Here is an 18,200-nt window from a genome sequence, read left to right on the forward strand (position 1 = left end):
TCCTACATTGATGAGTCATGGAGAATGGTAAAGGATGACTCTAACCAAAATAGAGAAGAGAAAATTGCTCTTTCTTTTTCTCCGTATCAAGATTGCGTGCTTTTTATGATGATGAAAGTGGTAAAGTCTCTCATCACTCAACAAAGTGTAAACAAATTTATTTATAAGAGTAATTTTAATATATACATAAATGTATTTTTATTTTCCAATTATACATGAGTAAGTAATATTATTTTTAGTGAGGTATCAATAGCTATTTTTATAAAATACTGTTGGAGGAACTTTGAAAAAGCACACCATCTCATAAAAGAATTGATAAAATATTATTAACATAAATTTATAAAATAATAAATTAACTTAATTTTTATAATTAAATATTTCTTAATTTATCAAGCAACCAAACAATAAGATCAAAGGAAACATGGTAGATTAAAAAGATAAAAAGTAATAAATAATATGATAGGATAAAAAGAAAAAAAATTAATCAAATAAATTTATAAAATAAAGGAATACTTTCTATTTCTAAATAAGATTTTCACTTTTTAAAATTTAAAATTATTAATTATTCTTTTAAAATGGATGATTTTTTTAGTTTTTGTATTTTCTTTTAAATATTCGTTTGTTAAAAATCTATAAAATTAATTGATGGATTCGAAAAAGAAAAAAGAATAAAAGAAACATGTAAAAAAATAGTAAGTGAAATTGTTTAAGTTTAGAATAAAAAAGTAAAAATAAAAAAATATTTATTTGTAATGAATATTTTCATTTATTTTTATTTTCATGGAATTACTTTAATTATTAATTTTATTATAATAAAAAATATGTTAATATTAATTACATAATTAATTATGGTTTTAAATATTTTATTAATATTCATAACATAATAAAATATAATGAATTAAACATATTCAAGAATTAAACATAAAACAACCGAAAGTACAAGTCTCTCATTTGTGTTTATTAGGAAACAATTTCCTATGAAACTAAGTTTTGTCATTATTATAAAAAAATCACAGGGGAAAACTATACCTACTGTTAGAATTCACCTTTCACAACACGTTTTTAGTCATGGTTAATTATATTTTACATTATCAAGAGGTGTTTCTCAAGCTTCAACAATTTTTTTTTATTAAAGAATGACACTTTGCAAGAGAAGATGAAATTTTTACAAAAAATATTGTTTATAAAGATATTTTGTTATCTCAAAAATCAGGTATTGATAATTTTATTTATATTTATAAAAATAAATATATGTGAATATTCTACTTACACTATTTGTTATTATATATTAAAGGTAAGATAATATACAAGGAGTCCTTAAACTTAAATGAAGATATCAACACAAAGCATTCACACATTTATCTACACAAACAGGTAATTTTCAATATATATATATATATATATATATATATATATATATATATATATATATATATATATGTGCGCGCGTGTGTGACATTCTTTCTTAGGAAACAAAATTTGTAAAAAATGAAACAGTTAGAATGATGATAATCACTCACATTAGTTAAGCCAATTCAAACCAAAGTATAATGATTTTAAATATACTATAATTGATGATAATGATTTTTTTATTCAAAATGTACTATAAATTTATATCGTTAATATAAATATGTAAAAAATAACATTATTTATTTGAATTTTAATATCAAATATAAATATATATAAATAAAAAAATAAAAAATGCAGATATGGATGCTAAGCGAGAATGTTTGTGTTACCGTTAGTAGTAAAAAACATAATTATGTCATAAAACTCATTCCATAATAAAAGTAGAAAAATATCACATATTTAGTTTGGTTTAAGCTAAACGGTTTGCACAACACCATATTTAAACCAATACAATCATTTTAATCGGTTTGAATTTGATTACATTGAAAAATTAAACTACTTTAATTGATTATGAGTTGGCCTAAATTATTAAACATTCTTATACCATGAAAGACAATGGCACTCATATATTATAGAATCTATAGCATAACATATTTAAATTCTCGCTCTCATTCTCTGATTCATGTTCACAACATTTTCGGTAAGCACAATAATATTAGATAAATGGTGATTTAGTGAAAACGTGTGATAATTTAGTTGTTGACATAAAGAAAATCCAGTTTAATTTGAAATGTTAAGAAAAATAAAATTTTAATATGAACTTACAACTTTATGTTAAATTGATCTTTAATATGATTTAGTGTCAAATTAGTACTTCCCCGTTATAACTTACAGACAAAATACTTCCACAAAACTTGACAACTAAACATAATTATTTGTAAACAGAACTAAAAATAATTTTAATTCTTGGATAAAATTGACCATTTCATATACCCAAACGACCTTTTTTCCATTAAAAATTTGAAATGATAAAAATTTCACATCCAATTAATTTACAATTTTGAAATCATAACAAAACATTTACAGAAAAAAAAAACACAAATTAAGATTTTGATTTTAAGATTAAGAAAAAAGAGGATGGCAGTTCTTATTTTTAAGAAGTTAGATAGGAAAAAAAATCCAAAATACTGAATATATTATTCCATTAATGTAATTATTTCTATTAAGCAAATGTCAGTCAAACAAAATTAGCATCGGAATTGAGTTTAGCCCCTCATGCAGCCAGGTTTTTTGAACAATTATAAGCCGAAAACGAATATTTCAGTTGTTTGAGACATTTACAAAAGTCCATTGCATATACTATTATCCTGCCTATATATTCAATGTACATTTCCCTATATACTTCCACACACATGTGGTTTTTCTCAGGCTCTATAACATCGAGACCATTCCTGTTAAGTTAAGAATAGAAAGGAAGTTCCATGCATTCATTTACATTCTAAAAGATACAGTAAAAACAATATATTAAGTACAGTCATCTAGTCTATTTATTAAGAAAAGGGTACTTGGATTCAACATACTTTTCCTTGTCCCAAAGGAATGATCCAAAAGCAACAGCTTCCAAAATTAGCATGGTCATGCCCGAGAAAGTGAGTGAAAGCAATTCATCATTGGAGGTTTCAATTGAACCATCATTAGACACACGGATATCAGGCCTTCCAAACAGGGCCTGAGTTTGTTTTTCAATCAATGATATAGCTTCCTTTGATCGTACCGTAGCAAGTCTCTGAAGTGAGTCTGGATCCAGCTGCATCACATAAGCTCTTAGTCTGAAAGATTTGCCTTCGGTATCCATGTAATCACTATCGCTATAACTGTCGTCGTCATAATCCTGAACTATGATCAAGGAATCAGGATCCCAAAGCTTGATACCTGGTGATGGTTCCTCAAAACTTTTAGTCTTCCCCAAGTCCTTGGGGAGGGTTCCCACTGACCTCTCTAGTTGAAACCGTTCATCAACTCGTTTGAGAAAGTATCCGTACATTATGGAAGCAGCATACAGCTTTCCCAGTTTAATTTTACTAATCTGAACAATTGCCTGGAGGGGACCCACAAGCCTATCTCCTAGTACCAAAGATAAGTGACTCTGAATCATCTCGAATGCCTCTGGAGAATGAACAGCTTCTAGTTTCAGCTCTTGATTTGGCCATAAATCTACTCGACCAGTTGGATCTGATGTTGCTGATAGTTTTGGAATCATTAAAATGTTGTTCTCTAAAAATTTATGCACAATTGAGCAGTACATTATCTCTTCCAATATCATACGCTTCTCTTTCTCTTTGACTTCAGCTATCCTCCTAAAATTCAGAATTGACAACTTTGATCACTTCTGCCCTAGCAGTAACTAAATAAGCAAACATTTGCTGCAAATATATGTTTGCTATAAATTGTTTCAATCTTCCAAAGATTTGACATTGCGACTATGAAAAATTAAGAGCATCAAATTTCCAATCTGTATACATTAGCATGAGATACAGAGTATCTTTACAAGTAAGTTAAACATTTGTTCATGTTAAAATTTGATTGAAATTTCTAGAAGATTTTCCTTCTATATAAGTAATTATATGTACCCAGTCGATATTGTAACATCTTGATGACTCTAGAGTTAGTATAATAGATTGCACTAAAAATTAAGAAGTTAGCTAGATTTTTCCCTAGAATATTGTCATTTAGCATAGTCAAACACGAAAAAATAATCATCTTCGAGCTAGAACCAACCTTCACACCGGTGAATAAATAGGCTGCAAAACTTTACAACTGTAGCAAACCTTCTCATAGCATCTATCACCGGCACTAACTACATGCCTTGTGCTACTTTCCTCAACAAAATTATAATTTCGGAATAACAAGTTTATAAACGAAGAGTATTCTTTATTCTATCAGTTTATAAATAAAATAAGAAGCTAGCACCATAAAGCTGACAGACAGTGTGTGTGTATGTATGCATGCTATCATTTATCTGTGTGTGCGTGCATATGGATGCAGGTGTTTTTTATAAAAAAATTGATAAATTTATCTGTAACATAAAGCTGACAAAAAAATATCTCATCGTCATAAAGAGTGATACAGTAACTAAGGAGCGTATCTAATGAAAATATGGACTAAAAAGAATATATCCAAGTTTTGTTTCAATATTATATCTTACCATTTATTAGTGTAATTGTTATTATAAAAAAATGATATAAGTAGTTGTCACATCTCATCGACATAAAAAGTGATACACCAAAAAGACCGAAAAGGACAAACATTATAAAGGGAAGCTAAAACTATGCAGGCAAATATTGATTCATTAATTCTCACAAAACATTTGTTGCAGGAAAGGTTGTTCTACACATAGGATAGTACATCATTATCCAGATAGTGCAATTGAAAAATTGAAATTCTTAACCAAAGCTTCCAAGATATTGTATTTGCCATGAACCTAAAATTGTTACAGTAGTCCTAAAAGTATTTGAATATTCTCAAGTTTTGTCTATCAAGTAGGTACGTACTTCTAGTTAATGGAAAAAATAAAACAAAACTTGTGAGACTTACTTGTTAAGGGAATTATTAGGTGAAGTAGAAGATTCTTTCTGGGCATCTCTAGCAGTCTGAAGATTCTCTAGTTGCTGATCAATGGCTGCTGGCAGTAGATGCGGATGGGTATTTGAAATTTGTTCCAAGAGCTGGCCAACTGGTGACTCAAATTGGAGAGGAGCAAAAGGCACCGGATTATCCCTTGAATTAGCTGATGCTCTTGCAACTGAGCCTCTAGCTCGGAAATTGTAGAATTCATTGTAGAGCTTGGGATTGTAAGATGAAGGACAACTCTGCAAAGAATATAACATGTTGAGTGGTTATATAAGCATTGACAATAAGATAATTAGTGTATCTGCTACCAAAATGGGGCCCTTCCAAAAGAATTAGAAGTATCAAACTAGATGGATAGGAAAAAAATTGGAATAAAAAGATAAGTCAAGACAAAGAATAAATTGAATGCAGAAATCATGCTTGAAGCCAAAAGGAATAAGAACTGTGGCTGTGTCAATATAGTTAACATGTTAATGATGAAGCTTGACCTAGTGCCTTAGTAACTTATTTGCATTGACTGAATCAGCAAGAAAAGGAAAATATAGCAAAAGTGATTAATACATTCTATTTCACAACCTAGCCGATATATTACATAATACACAAGCCATCAATAGTTCAATACCTTTAACTAAAGAATAATTTGTTACAAGTTCCATATCTCCTAGATTTTGAGAAACACCCAAGAATGTCACTTCAGTTAGCTTCCAAGGATGACAATACCTATCCTCAAACTTCATAACTATCTAGTTACATAGCCCCAGTAATGATTGTGGAATTTTATGTCCTCAATTGTGGCTGCTGTGGGGGTGTGATTGCAGCATGCATCCTACATCTTCCGGTCATCTCTAGTGAGTCTGGTAAATTGAACTTTTGAGCTAATATTATGTCAATTTTTATGCATTTATATTTAGTTGCGTACAACTTAATTTCTTATACATATATATTTTATATACCGGACATGTTTAGACAAAACTTCTCTATAAATACCTTTAAGGAAAAAAATTGGACTTCTTCATAAATTAAAATTATTTTATGTATAAGTTAATATAAACTCTAATATAATTTTTCTAAATATGTATTTATGAACTTGTTAATAAATTAACTTGAGCTTACCTTTAAATAACTAAGTCAGTGCCACTGTTTGTCTGCAGTGCCATCAGTTAGTATATGATATAGCAAATTATTAGCTTTCTGCCATTTTGAGCAATCCCCGATTGATAACACCGTGTAATAATAAATTCAGAGCAAAATAAAATAAATCTCGCTGCCAAGGTTTCCGTACAAAATTCATTCAAAAGAAAGCAAGACAATATGTACATAACAAGAAAGAAAAAGTGAAATAATAAAAAGCTCACTTTAAGAAATCCACCAGAAAGAAAACCCTTGGCATCAGAAACAGCAAAAGCATGCAAGTGGCGAAATTCCGGTAGTCTGAGAGATGCGGAAGGCGGAAGCACCACCAAAACGTCGCTGATAGCACTCGAAACCTGCATTTTCAGAATTGTAGCTTTCGCGCCCCTACGACTAGGGCTGTAATATATAGCAGAGAAGAAGCGAAGGCCGAGGAACAAGCAACGGTTTTGTTAGCTGGTGGTTAAAGCAGTTTGCTCATGATAACATCAATTGATTGAATAAATACAAAATACATGAGATTTTTCATGATTCACACAAGAACAAAAGAATCTGGTCAGTTTGAAGTATTGCAAAAGCAGGAAGAAAGGGAAAGAAAATCCCTAAATATGGGGCAAGTATTGAGTTCCGAAATTGTTGCAGAAAATAGAACGCGGAAAAGGCGTATGAAGGTGAGGGAGGATGAAGAATGATGTGAGAGTGATTACCTTAGATGGTGTGATGAAATTGGGAAATTGAATGTGAAAATTGTTGGGTTGGAGAAGACAGAAGAGGAACACCGCCGAAATTTTTGGATGGGGGAGAAGAACACGGCTACCACAAATGGATGCTGTGAACGTTTGTGTGTCTGCGTGAGTAAAAAACAATTCTCTCTTTCCTTTTCTTTTCTTTATCACGGAAAGTATATTTATCAAAATATATACATTTTTTAAAATCAATTTGTTGAACTATTTTTTAGTTTTTAAAATTATATGTATATTGGTTAAGAGAGGAGAATTCACATATTTTTTAATATGAAAAATGAAGTACTTGCATCTCTTAATTGATAAAAATTATATAAAAATAATTTAGTAAATTTAACAAAAAAATGTAAAAGATAGAATAAAGTTTTATACAAAGGAACGTAAATTTTAATACAAAGAGTAGAGACAAATATATTATTCATCACTCACTGACAATTAAAATTTGTTGGAAATTATTTTGGTATTTTTTGAAATAATTAAAATATTTATTTGGTTAACGAGATATTTTGAAAAAGACATATTATATATAATTATAAGAAAATTCTTATTACAAAACACTCACGAAATTTTGAAAATGACATATTATATATAATTATAAGAAAATTCTTATTACTAGCGAGAACCCTCGAAAGTGTTTGATAATTATTTTAAAAAAATACAGTATATAAGTATTAAAAATAAAATAAAAAATTATTTTTTCAATTAATTATAAAAATAATTAATTATTTAATAAATACTTAAGAATAAAAATAACAAAAATATATAAAATAAAATATTAATAAAAATAAAATAAGAATAAATTTGTATATATAAAAACAGTTATAATAGATAATCTTTATATATAGATGTTATTTTTTACATCTATTTATAGGTTAAAGATATTTTTAGATTCTTTTATATTTCGAATTTTTTTTTTCAAATTTATAGAGAAAATAGTAAAACAAAGTTATTGTTTTTACAGATTTAAATTCACATGTTTAAGAGATAGAGAAAGAACAAATATTTTTATTCATTGTTTATTAAAAAATCGTTTTCTCTGACTACTTAACGATTCATAGAGACATAGTTGTTGAAAGGTTATTGGAGTGAATTATTGTTTTTAATCCACGTTGAATTGAATTCCTGTTATGCATATTTTAGTTTAACCTTATTATCTTGCTTCCTTCAAACATCATCATTGCGGCGGCTTCGTGTGCTATCTTCCTCAAACAATCACCGTTTCCAAGGTCGAAGCCACGAATTTGGGAACCCTAGCTTCTCATTTTTTTAAGAGAAAAGGTAAGACCTTTGCTCAACTATAACACCATCAGCTATGATTTTTCACACTATTTCGTTCTTCAGACATTCGATTGCGTTGTCACAGATGCAAATTTCAATTATACGGTAAACTGGATTTCCTTAATTTTCGGGTAAACGTTGTTAAGTTGCTTGAGGATGAAAAATTCATTGTGTGGTGGTTTGTGTATAAAATGAGAGGAGTAAGGATACGGGGTTAGATTGTTGTTACGGGTTATGGTCTCATGAAACCCTGCGTTCTGTTATCCCTCTTAGGTTGGAAAACATAAGAGAAGGTCACGAGCATTGCTCGTGCCTGATAATATTTGAAATTTGAGAAAGAAAGAAACTGTATCCCTGTTTATGCCATGTTTTAAATTTTTATGCCCAGTTCAATCCATATACTATTTGGCTTTTCATTATTTTTTCTTTCTCCACTGATGAATAAATGTAACTTAACTATTTAAGTTTGCCTAGGATGGGACAAATAGGTGATAATGGTAAGGGTAAGCCTCACCATATAATCTTGAGAGGCGTGCTGGTAAAGAGTTTATTGGGGGATAATTTGGCAAGGAAATAGTGCTTTTATTTGAATGGCAAGTGGCAACTAACAGGTTTGTTTGGCACTTAGCGAATAATTAGACTATTTGGACAATACTAAATGTCAAAGAATCCCCCAAAGCTGGGGTGAGGAGGTGACTGCTCTGTATTATCTAGGAGCAACATTCAGTTGGAAGGTGTCATGTTCCTTTCCTGAGCAGTTTCAAGGTCAAAATATATTTTTGCACGAAGACAGAAAACTATGCGGGCAGATTAATTGATTTGGGAGTTCTTTACAATATGATGTTAGTGTATGTTTGATTAATATTAGATTTTCTTCTAATTGGTTAATACTTTGCTTCTTAGCATGTGTAAATGATTACTTTAGGATTCTCACTCAATATTTGTAGATGAACATGATGTGTGAATGAGTAAAGGTGTAGCCGACTCCCGTCAAAAGCATTTAAGTCTTTACCGACAATTTAGACTGCAGTAGTGCAGTTCAGTTCTTTGTCAAGGATTGTTAAGGAAAAGTGAAAAATTAAACCTATTTACATAATTCATGGGTACGACTGTAATTGGTGTTTACCAAACATTTGCTGATTTCAGATAAGAAATTAACTCAAGCAAATTATTAATCAACAAGAACTATATGAAGTAGGAGGATAAAGTACCTAATGGGAAATAAGAGTGAGGGAGAGAGATGGGTGATCAAATTGAGAACCTAGTTGTCTCTGTTATCAAGAAGACAATCTTGTTGACCCCACCCCTGTAACAGATTAAACATTGCACCTGAACCAGCCAATTATATGTCTTGTTTTCTTGTACAATAATACTATACAATCAACAAATAAGTTTAGCTTTGGATATTTATCTCTCTCTGTTATTACATGTTATCTCTCTTTCTGCATGATTGATAGGTAAATTATTTCAATATGAGTAGTTTATTGGGCATTTGTTGTCCTCTTTCCCCATAGACAATAGCTTATACTGGTCACTCCTTTGGTTTTGTTTCACAATTTAAAAACTGATTTAGTTAAAATGTTGTCTGAACTGTTTTAGAGCTGGTTTGGAACCAATATGCTTCTGAACCAATTCATTGAAATCCATACTAGTTTATGAACCATTAAAAGAAGTTTGGCTTCTGATAACCAAATTACTCCAATGCTCCGGTTCAGTTTTTCAACCTGAGCTAAACCATGCCCACCCTTAACAACAACTTCTTCAAATCAGGGAGAGAACTATACTTGAAAAGCTTTGTACCTAGAAATAGGAAAACTATGATTTCTTTCATGATTTATTCAGTCCATGTGTGCTTTACTGAGATGATGCTTGTGGTAATGGAAATGGCAACTTACACTAGTGGTTTGGTTCTGTTTGATTTTTTATACCAGACTAAACTGTGATGGCGTGTCTACATAGTCATATTATTATTTTTAAATCTCAGGATCAATTTTATAGTTATTTATTTTTTTCTTAATGCAGCATAATAAGTTCTCATTCAGAACCTTGAGATTCCTTCCTTCCAGGACCCAGCTATCATATTTGTCAGTTTTGTGATAATAAATTGTTAAATCCTCATCCTTCTTATTGTTGCCCTAACCTAGCAAGTGGCAACTCTTAGCCAAAATGGTATCTGGGTTAATCAATGCCAATCCTATCATATATGAAAAGAAAGAGCGTCGATCTCGAACTGCTCCAACTGCTCTCCAAGATGAGTATGCTGTTGAACCAATTGACCAACAAGAGATTTTTGATATCCTTTTTTCTAATTTCATTTTTTTTTCAGTAATTACTTGGAAAATAAAAGAAATTTTGATAATTATAACTGCAATATTTTCTTAACATTCTCACATCATATAAGAGATATAAAGGACCCTGAACACCCGTACTCCTTGGAAGAGCTTAAGGTGATCACGGAGGAAGCAGTTGAAGTTGATGACCAGCGTAATTATGTTAGGTATTTATGATGATTATTTTTATTATTATTATCATTATTAATATTATTATTATTGTTATTATTATATTCATTTATTGAGTTTCTAGATTTTTCGATTCACACTTAATCTGTATTATGCAATGTTAATTTCCTTATTTTATTGGATGGTGACTGGGTTTTTCATCAGGATTACATTTACTCCAACAGTGGAACATTGCAGTATGGCAACAATTATAGGTCTATGCTTACGTGTCAAGCTCATGAGAAGCTTGCCTTCACGGTACAAGGTATTCTCCACTTTTAATTGTTCAATAACTTGATGTGATTAGTTGGAGAGAAAAAATGTATTGATGGTTATTTTGTTTTATAATTAATAGAAGAGCTTTCTACTGTGTCCTCATGTGTGCTCATGAGCACACCGCTCATGAGCACACCGCTCATGAGCACACCGCTCATGAGCACACCGCTCATGAGCACACCGCTCATGAGCACACCGCTCATGAGCACACCGCTCATGAGCACACCGCTCATGAGCACACCGCTCATGAGCACACCGCTCATGAGCACACCGCTCATGAGCACACCGCTCATGAGCACACCGCTCATGAGCACACCGCTCATGAGCACACCGCTCATGAGCACACCGCTCATGAGCACACCGCTCATGAGCACACCGCTCATGAGCACACCGCTCATGAGCACACCGCTCATGAGCACACCGCTCATGAGCACACCGCTCATGAGCACACCGCTCATGAGCACACCGCTCATGAGCACACCGCTCATGAGCACACCGCTCATGAGCACACCGCTCATGAGCACACCGCTCATGAGCACACCGCTCATGAGCACACCGCTCATGAGCACACCGCTCATGAGCACACCGCTCATGAGCACACCGCTCATGAGCACACCGCTCATGAGCACACCGCTCATGAGTCATGAGCACACCGCTCATGAGTCATGAGCACACCGCTCATGAGTCATGAGCACACCGCTCATGAGTCATGAGCACACCGCTCATGAGTCATGAGCACACCGCTCATGAGTCATGAGCACACCGCTCATGAGTCATGAGCACACCGCTCATGAGTCATGAGCACACCGCTCATGAGTCATGAGCACACCGCTCATGAGTCATGAGCACACCGCTCATGAGTCATGAGCACACCGCTCATGAGTCATGAGCACACCGCTCATGAGTCATGAGCACACCGCTCATGAGTCATGAGCACACCGCTCATGAGTCATGAGCACACCGCTCATGAGTCATGAGCACACCGCTCATGAGTCATGAGCACACCGCTCATGAGTCATGAGCACACCGCTCATGAGTCATGAGCACACCGCTCATGAGTCATGAGCACACCGCTCATGAGTCATGAGCACACCGCTCATGAGTCATGAGCACACCGCTCATGAGTCATGAGCACACCGCTCATGAGTCATGAGCACACCGCTCATGAGTCATGAGCACACCGCTCATGAGTCATGAGCACACCGCTCATGCTCATGAGCACACCGCTCATGCTCATGAGCACACCGCTCATGCTCATGAGCACACCGCTCATGCTCATGAGCACACCGCTCATGCTCATGAGCACACCGCTCATGCTCATGAGCACACCGCTCATGCTCATGAGCACACCGCTCATGCTCATGAGCACACCGCTCATGCTCATGAGCACACCGCTCATGCTCATGAGCACACCGCTCATGCTCATGAGCACACCGCTCATGCTCATGAGCACACCGCTCATGCTCATGAGCACACCGCTCATGCTCATGAGCACACCGTAAAATTACGTATAGGAGAAAAATGCGGAACTCCTTTATTAATCATTTTTTAAGTAATTTAAAATAATTCGTATGGTGTATTTAGTACTGTGCCCATGGACCATTCAGTAGAACAACTTTAAGGAAAATACTTCTTTTACTTTACTAACTAGAGAGAGATTAAAAGGAGTAATGGATCACTTATTTGCAATGATGATTTATGATATGATGCAAAAAAATTGTTAGTGAAGTAAATGTGAATTATCAATATTGCACAATGTGCAATTGCTTTGATCCCATCTTCTTTCTTGAATGATTTCTAGCTTCTTACAAAATAATCAATACTAATTACGCGGGACACATTGCAATAGTGGCAGCACACATTTTTTTATCCAGTTTAAAAATTTAGTTTCCTTTGTTTGGAAATAATAAATAGCTGGTGGATCAGAAATCCTCCTAGAGCAGAATCAAGATAACTCTGGTCAGAGGATCACCTTTTCATACCAGATATAATGTACTTGTTGTAGACCCTTTAACATAACCCATGAGCTGAAAGTGAAAGGCACAAAACATCTAATAAACCATTAGAGAGCACTTGCTAAACATTCTGGAACCTAAGCTTGATCTATGCTAGTTCTTTATGTAATATTTAAGGTTTAGGCTTTGATTAGTCTGTCACAATCTTTTCTTGATTCATAAGAAATGGTAATTGAATTTGAGTCCGTGAGTACTTGTCTGGTTCCAACACAATTTTGATGGAAAAAAATGCTTTGATTGGGTGTGTTCTTCTCAATTTGTAAAGGCAGGGACTAGTTTGGAGTTTTTTTTATAATTAGCAAAAGACCATCAAATTAATAAAGAGGTACAAGTAGTACCTTAATACAAGAAAAAAACAAATAAGTATGCCAAGTTTAGAGCCAAAATACATAAGAGGTTACAGACTAAGCCTAGCACTAGCCAAGGACATAGCACTGTACCAAAAATGCTTGACCCAATTTGTGCACCTTCCAAACATCAGGCACCTCTCACAATTTGTTCTTCAGCACAATCCATCCCAACCTCATTCAGCCATCATCAGCCCACCATGACAGCAAGTCCAAATTTACCAGCTGCACTGCAAGAATCAGAATTTTGTACCTAATTTGATATATGTGTCCATTCCTTGGGTCTTCACATAATACTCCTTAAAGTCTTGTACCATATTGAAGCATTCTTCATTTGGTTTCCTTTTTTTGCCACTGTACTGCTTTCATCTGCTGCCATCAAATACACAACTGAAGCACAGAAAAAACACCCCGCAAAATTCAAACTGGACAACATATCACCCCTCTATTCCAAAACTCCCCTCAGCCAACAACACCTGTCTCTGCAGGACAACATTATGTGTACCTAAAAATTCTCTGTATACTGCAGCAGATATAGTAGCATACTCATCAGGGATTGTGTTCTCCAGAGAAATAGAGTTATCGGTTATGATTTTATCTCTTCTGACATTTTTTATAATAAATGAAAATAGAAACTAACTATTAAAATAGGTAAGTAATTTAGATGATTAGAATAGTTTTTAAATAATAAAGTTGAAATCACACATTTTGCTAAAAAGAAGTTTTAGTTTTTACTTCCAGTTTTTTTCTTTTACAAGATTCTTGATGTTTTCTTGTATATTATTTGAATAAAAAAACTAGAGTAACCTAGTGTCAAAGGTTCTTTGGTTCACGAAAGTACGGGAGAGGGTCATTATACGCTACCTTCCCCTTGCCTATACGAAGAGGCAGTTTTCAGATTTGGGTCCATGACCAACCATTCACCAAGGCTCTTTTTGATGTATTATTCGAATTAAAATGTACTTCATATGGTTTAGTTGAAAAATATATAAGTGAATTTAATTAAGAAATAAAATATAATGGGACGGGCTCTCCATGTATTTCTTCAAATCTGATGGAAATGAGGTTTGGTTTAATTTTTTGTGCCTGCTTCCTGAAACTCTACCCTAAACCCACACCTATTCTTGGTGGGGTTGGGCAGTGTAAAACCTTCTATCATTGACTGATGCCATGTCTATTCATAACATCCTTTTGATTTGGTATACTCTCTTAAATAAGATTAACTGGTGCTACTTCGCAAGAATTTAAAAGGAGCACGTGCTGGCTCCTGCCATTGGTATATTTGTTTCTTTCGTTATATCTTGCACCTGCAATGCTATTTGACATCTTAACCATAATCTAGACTCTTTTTTCTTGTCTGTCTGTAGCATTTTTATATTGTTTCCTAGTTGTATGATGGTGTTTCTAAAGCATAATCTATGCTTCCATGGTACTCTGTGTGTATCAGTTGAGAGAATATAATTGAGAGTAGTTATTTATTAAACCAAAGATTCTACTGATCTTTGAACCCTTTGTGACAATGTTATTTATTTTGACTTATTGATTCCGGTCAGGTGGATATCAGAGTAGCACCTGGATCTCATGCAACTGAAGCTGCAGGTAAAATTGACTTCCTTTTTTCCTCTTTTTTCCTGTGGGTGAGTATGTGTTACTTTATGTACTGGACCTATATTTTTTACTTGAACTGTTTACTGAAGCATTCTGCGGTATTTCAAGTATCGATCTACTTCTTACTACTTAGATGATTGCCCATTCCATTTTTTTCTTGGAGTAATGAATGCTATTGACAGACCTGTTACAGCACTTGTATTTAAACTTTTTTGGGTGAAAGAATTGAGGTGTTGTTTCATTTTATTTGATGATTATCTGTTTTACTCAAACACAACAATCCTGCTCCGCGTCCCACTTTTTCAAAGGCAGTTTGCAGGCTTTCCAATGAACGAACAGGCTTAAGTCAATAATTTGTTGAAATTTCCTGATATTTTTAGAATTCTCTTTATAAATCATTGATCATGACTGGACACATGTACTATTTCATTTTAAATTTTTTTGTCACGAATATATATGCAGTTAACAAACAGTTAAATGATAAAGAACGCGTAGCAGCTGCACTGGAAAACCCAAACCTTCTGGATATGGTTGATGAATGCCTTGCTCCATCATACTATTGAAGCAGCTTTTTTCTCCTCCAAATGCAACGAGCCAACGAGACTGTAGGTGCTTTTGTACCTATAGTAAGAAGTTGGTTAGATTTATCTATATGTACGATATTTTTGGTTGGTGGCATATTGGTCATGAAATTGTCTTTGAATAGGAATACGTTGTTCAAAATGTGATAGTTGATAGTAAGATTAAATTTAACTAGATATATGCCATTTATCTTATATGGTTGAAAAGGGGTTAACAACAATTTTTTTTAATATACATTATCTTGTTACGTTAAAATTAGGGGTTGAATCTCTTAGATCTAACACCTGAGGATTTAGTTCCTCTTAATTGAGGATGTGTATAAGGGCACTGTCAATGATTAAAAATTGTGATAAAATAAAAAAAATACATAACAACGATAAAAAATTTAGTTAAATTTTTCACTTAATCATCCTAATTAATGGCTATTATTATAATTTGTTTCTAAAGCTTATTCTTCTCACTATCCAGCATATGAATATTTGTCAATAAAAAAAAAATCATGCAAAAGACACTATTCCTAACATTCGTAATATATATATATATATATATATATATATATATATATATATATATATATATTTATTGTGTAAATAATGGTTGAATGGTTTTGAAAACACTATATCTCCTTATAATAAAACTTATTACCATTAAATATTGTATAAAGATCATATTTCTTTAAAATTTAATTATTTTAAATTCAACAGGATAAAGTTGACTTCATTTATTTTACATTTTGAGGAGTGAAGAATTAATTTTGTGATTTCTGTCAATTAAATAATGCAGGAGTTTTAAAGTTGATGAGACTTTGTTTTTTAGTCTCTTTGTTGTCTCTCGTACATGAAAGGATGATAATGTAACACCAATCATTTTTCTTTTACATTCAAATTACAATTAAATAAATTATTATTTTATTATAAAATTTTATTCATATTTATTATTTTTATTTTAATACAATATTTTATTATAAAAAGTAATTATTAATTGAATGTAGGTGAAATAAGAAGTGTCAAAAGCATATTTTCCTAAGTGAATGATGCAGCATTACTGCCTCAGATATCGGGCTGGGCCTGCTCGGGTCGACATTAGTCCTGGCCCGGTCGTCTGGATATCGGCACGGGTCCGCTCGACTCAATATCAGACCTGAAAGACTAAGCCCGACATGGGCCTGAACCAACTCGACTAGACATTGGCATGGGCCAGCTCGGCTCAATATCGACCACTCAGCTCGACTTGGCCCAAGGTTGACTCGACTCGACTTTGGACCGAAATGACTTGGCTTGACTTTGACCCATACCGACTCAATTTGACTTGGGCCCGGACGACTCAGCTTGAAGTGGACTTGGGTCGACTTTGCTCAACCTAGACCTGAATTGTCTTGGCTCAACCTGGATTGGGCTAAGTCAAAATCCAACCAAAAATGCAATTTGGATAATCCAAAAATGTATCCAAACTATATCTAATCCATACCTCTATCTTCCTCCTTCCCCACCTCAATGCTCTCCCCTTAACATTTTGATTTATGTAACATATATATTGGAATAGTTTGGTAGATTGTTAAAGAAGTTAATTGTGAAATGGTTGGATGGAATGAACATGCAGATGTGGCTTTGAAAATGCTGAATTCTTACCCAAAACTACCCGTTGAATCTTTACCTTATGACTTTGACGCCTTCCATAAATTAGTTCGAATGCCTGTTGGGAAAAATGGGTAATTTTCTCACTAAAACAGAACCCTAACAGAGCTACCCGACAAATAATATTGAATAAATAAAGCGGAATAATAAAAGAGATAAAGAGGAAAAAAAACACACCCGAAAATTGTTAACGGAGTTCGGCCTGTTTAGCCTAATCTCCGAGCACAGCAAAAACAACTCACTTTTATTATTATGGGAGAAGATATTACAAATTGGGATATCTAACAGTGAAGGAGGAGCGTTTAATTTATAACCCTCAAACCTCCTTCCCAAAAAATGAACCCACCGATGTGGGACTTGGGATTAAGCCAAAATCAACAAATCTCCACCTTGGCTTAATTTCAAGTCTCACCTAATACAAATCATCTTCTCAAAACATAACAAAAACAAACTTTGCAGTGCTTCAAATTTGCGCCTCCGGGCGCCAACTTCAAATGTGCAAGATATTAACCAAGTCTAAACAATGTTCAAACTTGGTCCTTGTAACCACCTTGGTGAGCATATCTGCAGGATTCTCCGTAGTGTGAATCTTCTGGAGAACAATCTCCTCTTCTTCGAGAATCTCACGCACAAAGTGATAACGAACATCAATGTGCTTCGTCCGTGCATGAAAGACTTGATTCTTTGCTAAATGAATAGCACTCTGACTGTCAGAATATAACTCAAGTTGTTTCTGACCAACTCCCAAGTCTTTAAGCAACCCATGAAGCCAAATTGCTTCCTTCACAGCCTCTGTAATCGCCATATACTCTGCCTCTGTCGTAGACAAAGCCACCGTAGACTGCAAGGTAGACTTCCAACTAACTGGCGCTTTTGCTAAAGTGAACAAATAGCCAGTTGTAGACCGTCGCTTATCCAAATCACCTGCATAATCAGAATCACAATATCCAACTATGCATTGACCAAGTGATTCATCTTGCTCAAATGTCAATCCAACATCTAAGGTATTTTGGAGGTACCGTAGAATCCATCTCACAGCTTGCCAATGACCCTTGCCCGGATCATGCATGTACCTGCTAACAACACTCACAGCCTGTGAAATATCTAG

The 18,200-nt window shown here is 33.7% G+C and overlaps 2 protein-coding genes across 4 annotated transcripts; one reads left to right on the plus strand and one right to left on the minus strand.

Moving 5' to 3' along the window:
- Nucleotides 1-2,686: 2,686 nt before the first annotated feature.
- Nucleotides 2,687-6,996, minus strand: LOC137811214 (beta-casein (DUF760)). Of its 3 annotated transcripts, none has more exons than XM_068612862.1 (4): nucleotides 6,819-6,996; nucleotides 6,336-6,510; nucleotides 4,945-5,219; nucleotides 2,687-3,707 (listed from the first exon to the last, which is right to left on the minus strand). In XM_068612862.1, exons 2-4 carry the CDS (start codon nucleotides 6,471-6,473, stop codon nucleotides 2,894-2,896), a joined length of 1,227 nt encoding a protein of 408 aa, XP_068468963.1. In that variant the 5' UTR covers nucleotides 6,474-6,510; nucleotides 6,819-6,996; the 3' UTR covers nucleotides 2,687-2,893. The 3 variants fall into 3 exon arrangements, with proteins under 3 accessions (XP_068468963.1, XP_090154614.1, XP_090154613.1); XM_090298488.1 differs by having other exon boundaries at nucleotides 6,094-6,510; nucleotides 6,819-6,990; XM_090298487.1 differs by lacking the exons at nucleotides 6,336-6,510; nucleotides 6,819-6,996 and adding an exon at nucleotides 5,701-6,043.
- Nucleotides 6,997-7,847: 851 nt separating this feature from the next.
- AE7 (MIP18 family protein (DUF59)) lies at nucleotides 7,848-15,713 on the plus strand. The gene is made up of 6 exons (XM_068612863.1): nucleotides 7,848-8,132; nucleotides 10,155-10,425; nucleotides 10,524-10,629; nucleotides 10,796-10,895; nucleotides 14,822-14,867; nucleotides 15,339-15,713. The coding sequence occupies exons 2-6, from the start codon at nucleotides 10,299-10,301 to the stop codon at nucleotides 15,437-15,439; spliced, it is 480 nt and encodes a 159-aa protein (XP_068468964.1). The 5' UTR covers nucleotides 7,848-8,132; nucleotides 10,155-10,298; the 3' UTR covers nucleotides 15,440-15,713.
- Nucleotides 15,714-18,200: the final 2,487 nt, after the last annotated feature.

This window comes from Phaseolus vulgaris, chromosome 2 (assembly GCF_051622355.1).
Source record: "Phaseolus vulgaris cultivar YP4 chromosome 2, ASM5162235v1, whole genome shotgun sequence".
Taxonomy (NCBI): Eukaryota; Viridiplantae; Streptophyta; class Magnoliopsida; order Fabales; family Fabaceae; genus Phaseolus; species Phaseolus vulgaris.

Bases quoted from the DNA above. Each gene is read 5' to 3' on its own strand.
- LOC137811214 (XM_068612862.1), bottom strand. From the start codon at position 6,473: ATGCAGGTTTCGAGTGCTATCAGCGACGTTTTGGTGGTGCTTCCGCCT. The intron at 5,220-6,335 runs GTGAGCTTTTTA...TATTCTTTGCAG, and splicing joins TTTCTGGTGGATTTCTTAAA to AGTTGTCCTTCATCTTACAA. The intron at 3,708-4,944 runs GTAAGTCTCACA...TCTGAATTTTAG, and splicing joins CCTAATAATTCCCTTAACAA to GAGGATAGCTGAAGTCAAAG.
- AE7 (XM_068612863.1), top strand. From the start codon at position 10,299: ATGGTATCTGGGTTAATCAATGCCAATCCTATCATATATGAAAAGAAA. The intron at 10,426-10,523 runs ATATCCTTTTTT...TAACATTCTCAC, and splicing joins TGACCAACAAGAGATTTTTG to ATCATATAAGAGATATAAAG. The intron at 10,630-10,795 runs GTATTTATGATG...GTTTTTCATCAG, and splicing joins GACCAGCGTAATTATGTTAG to GATTACATTTACTCCAACAG.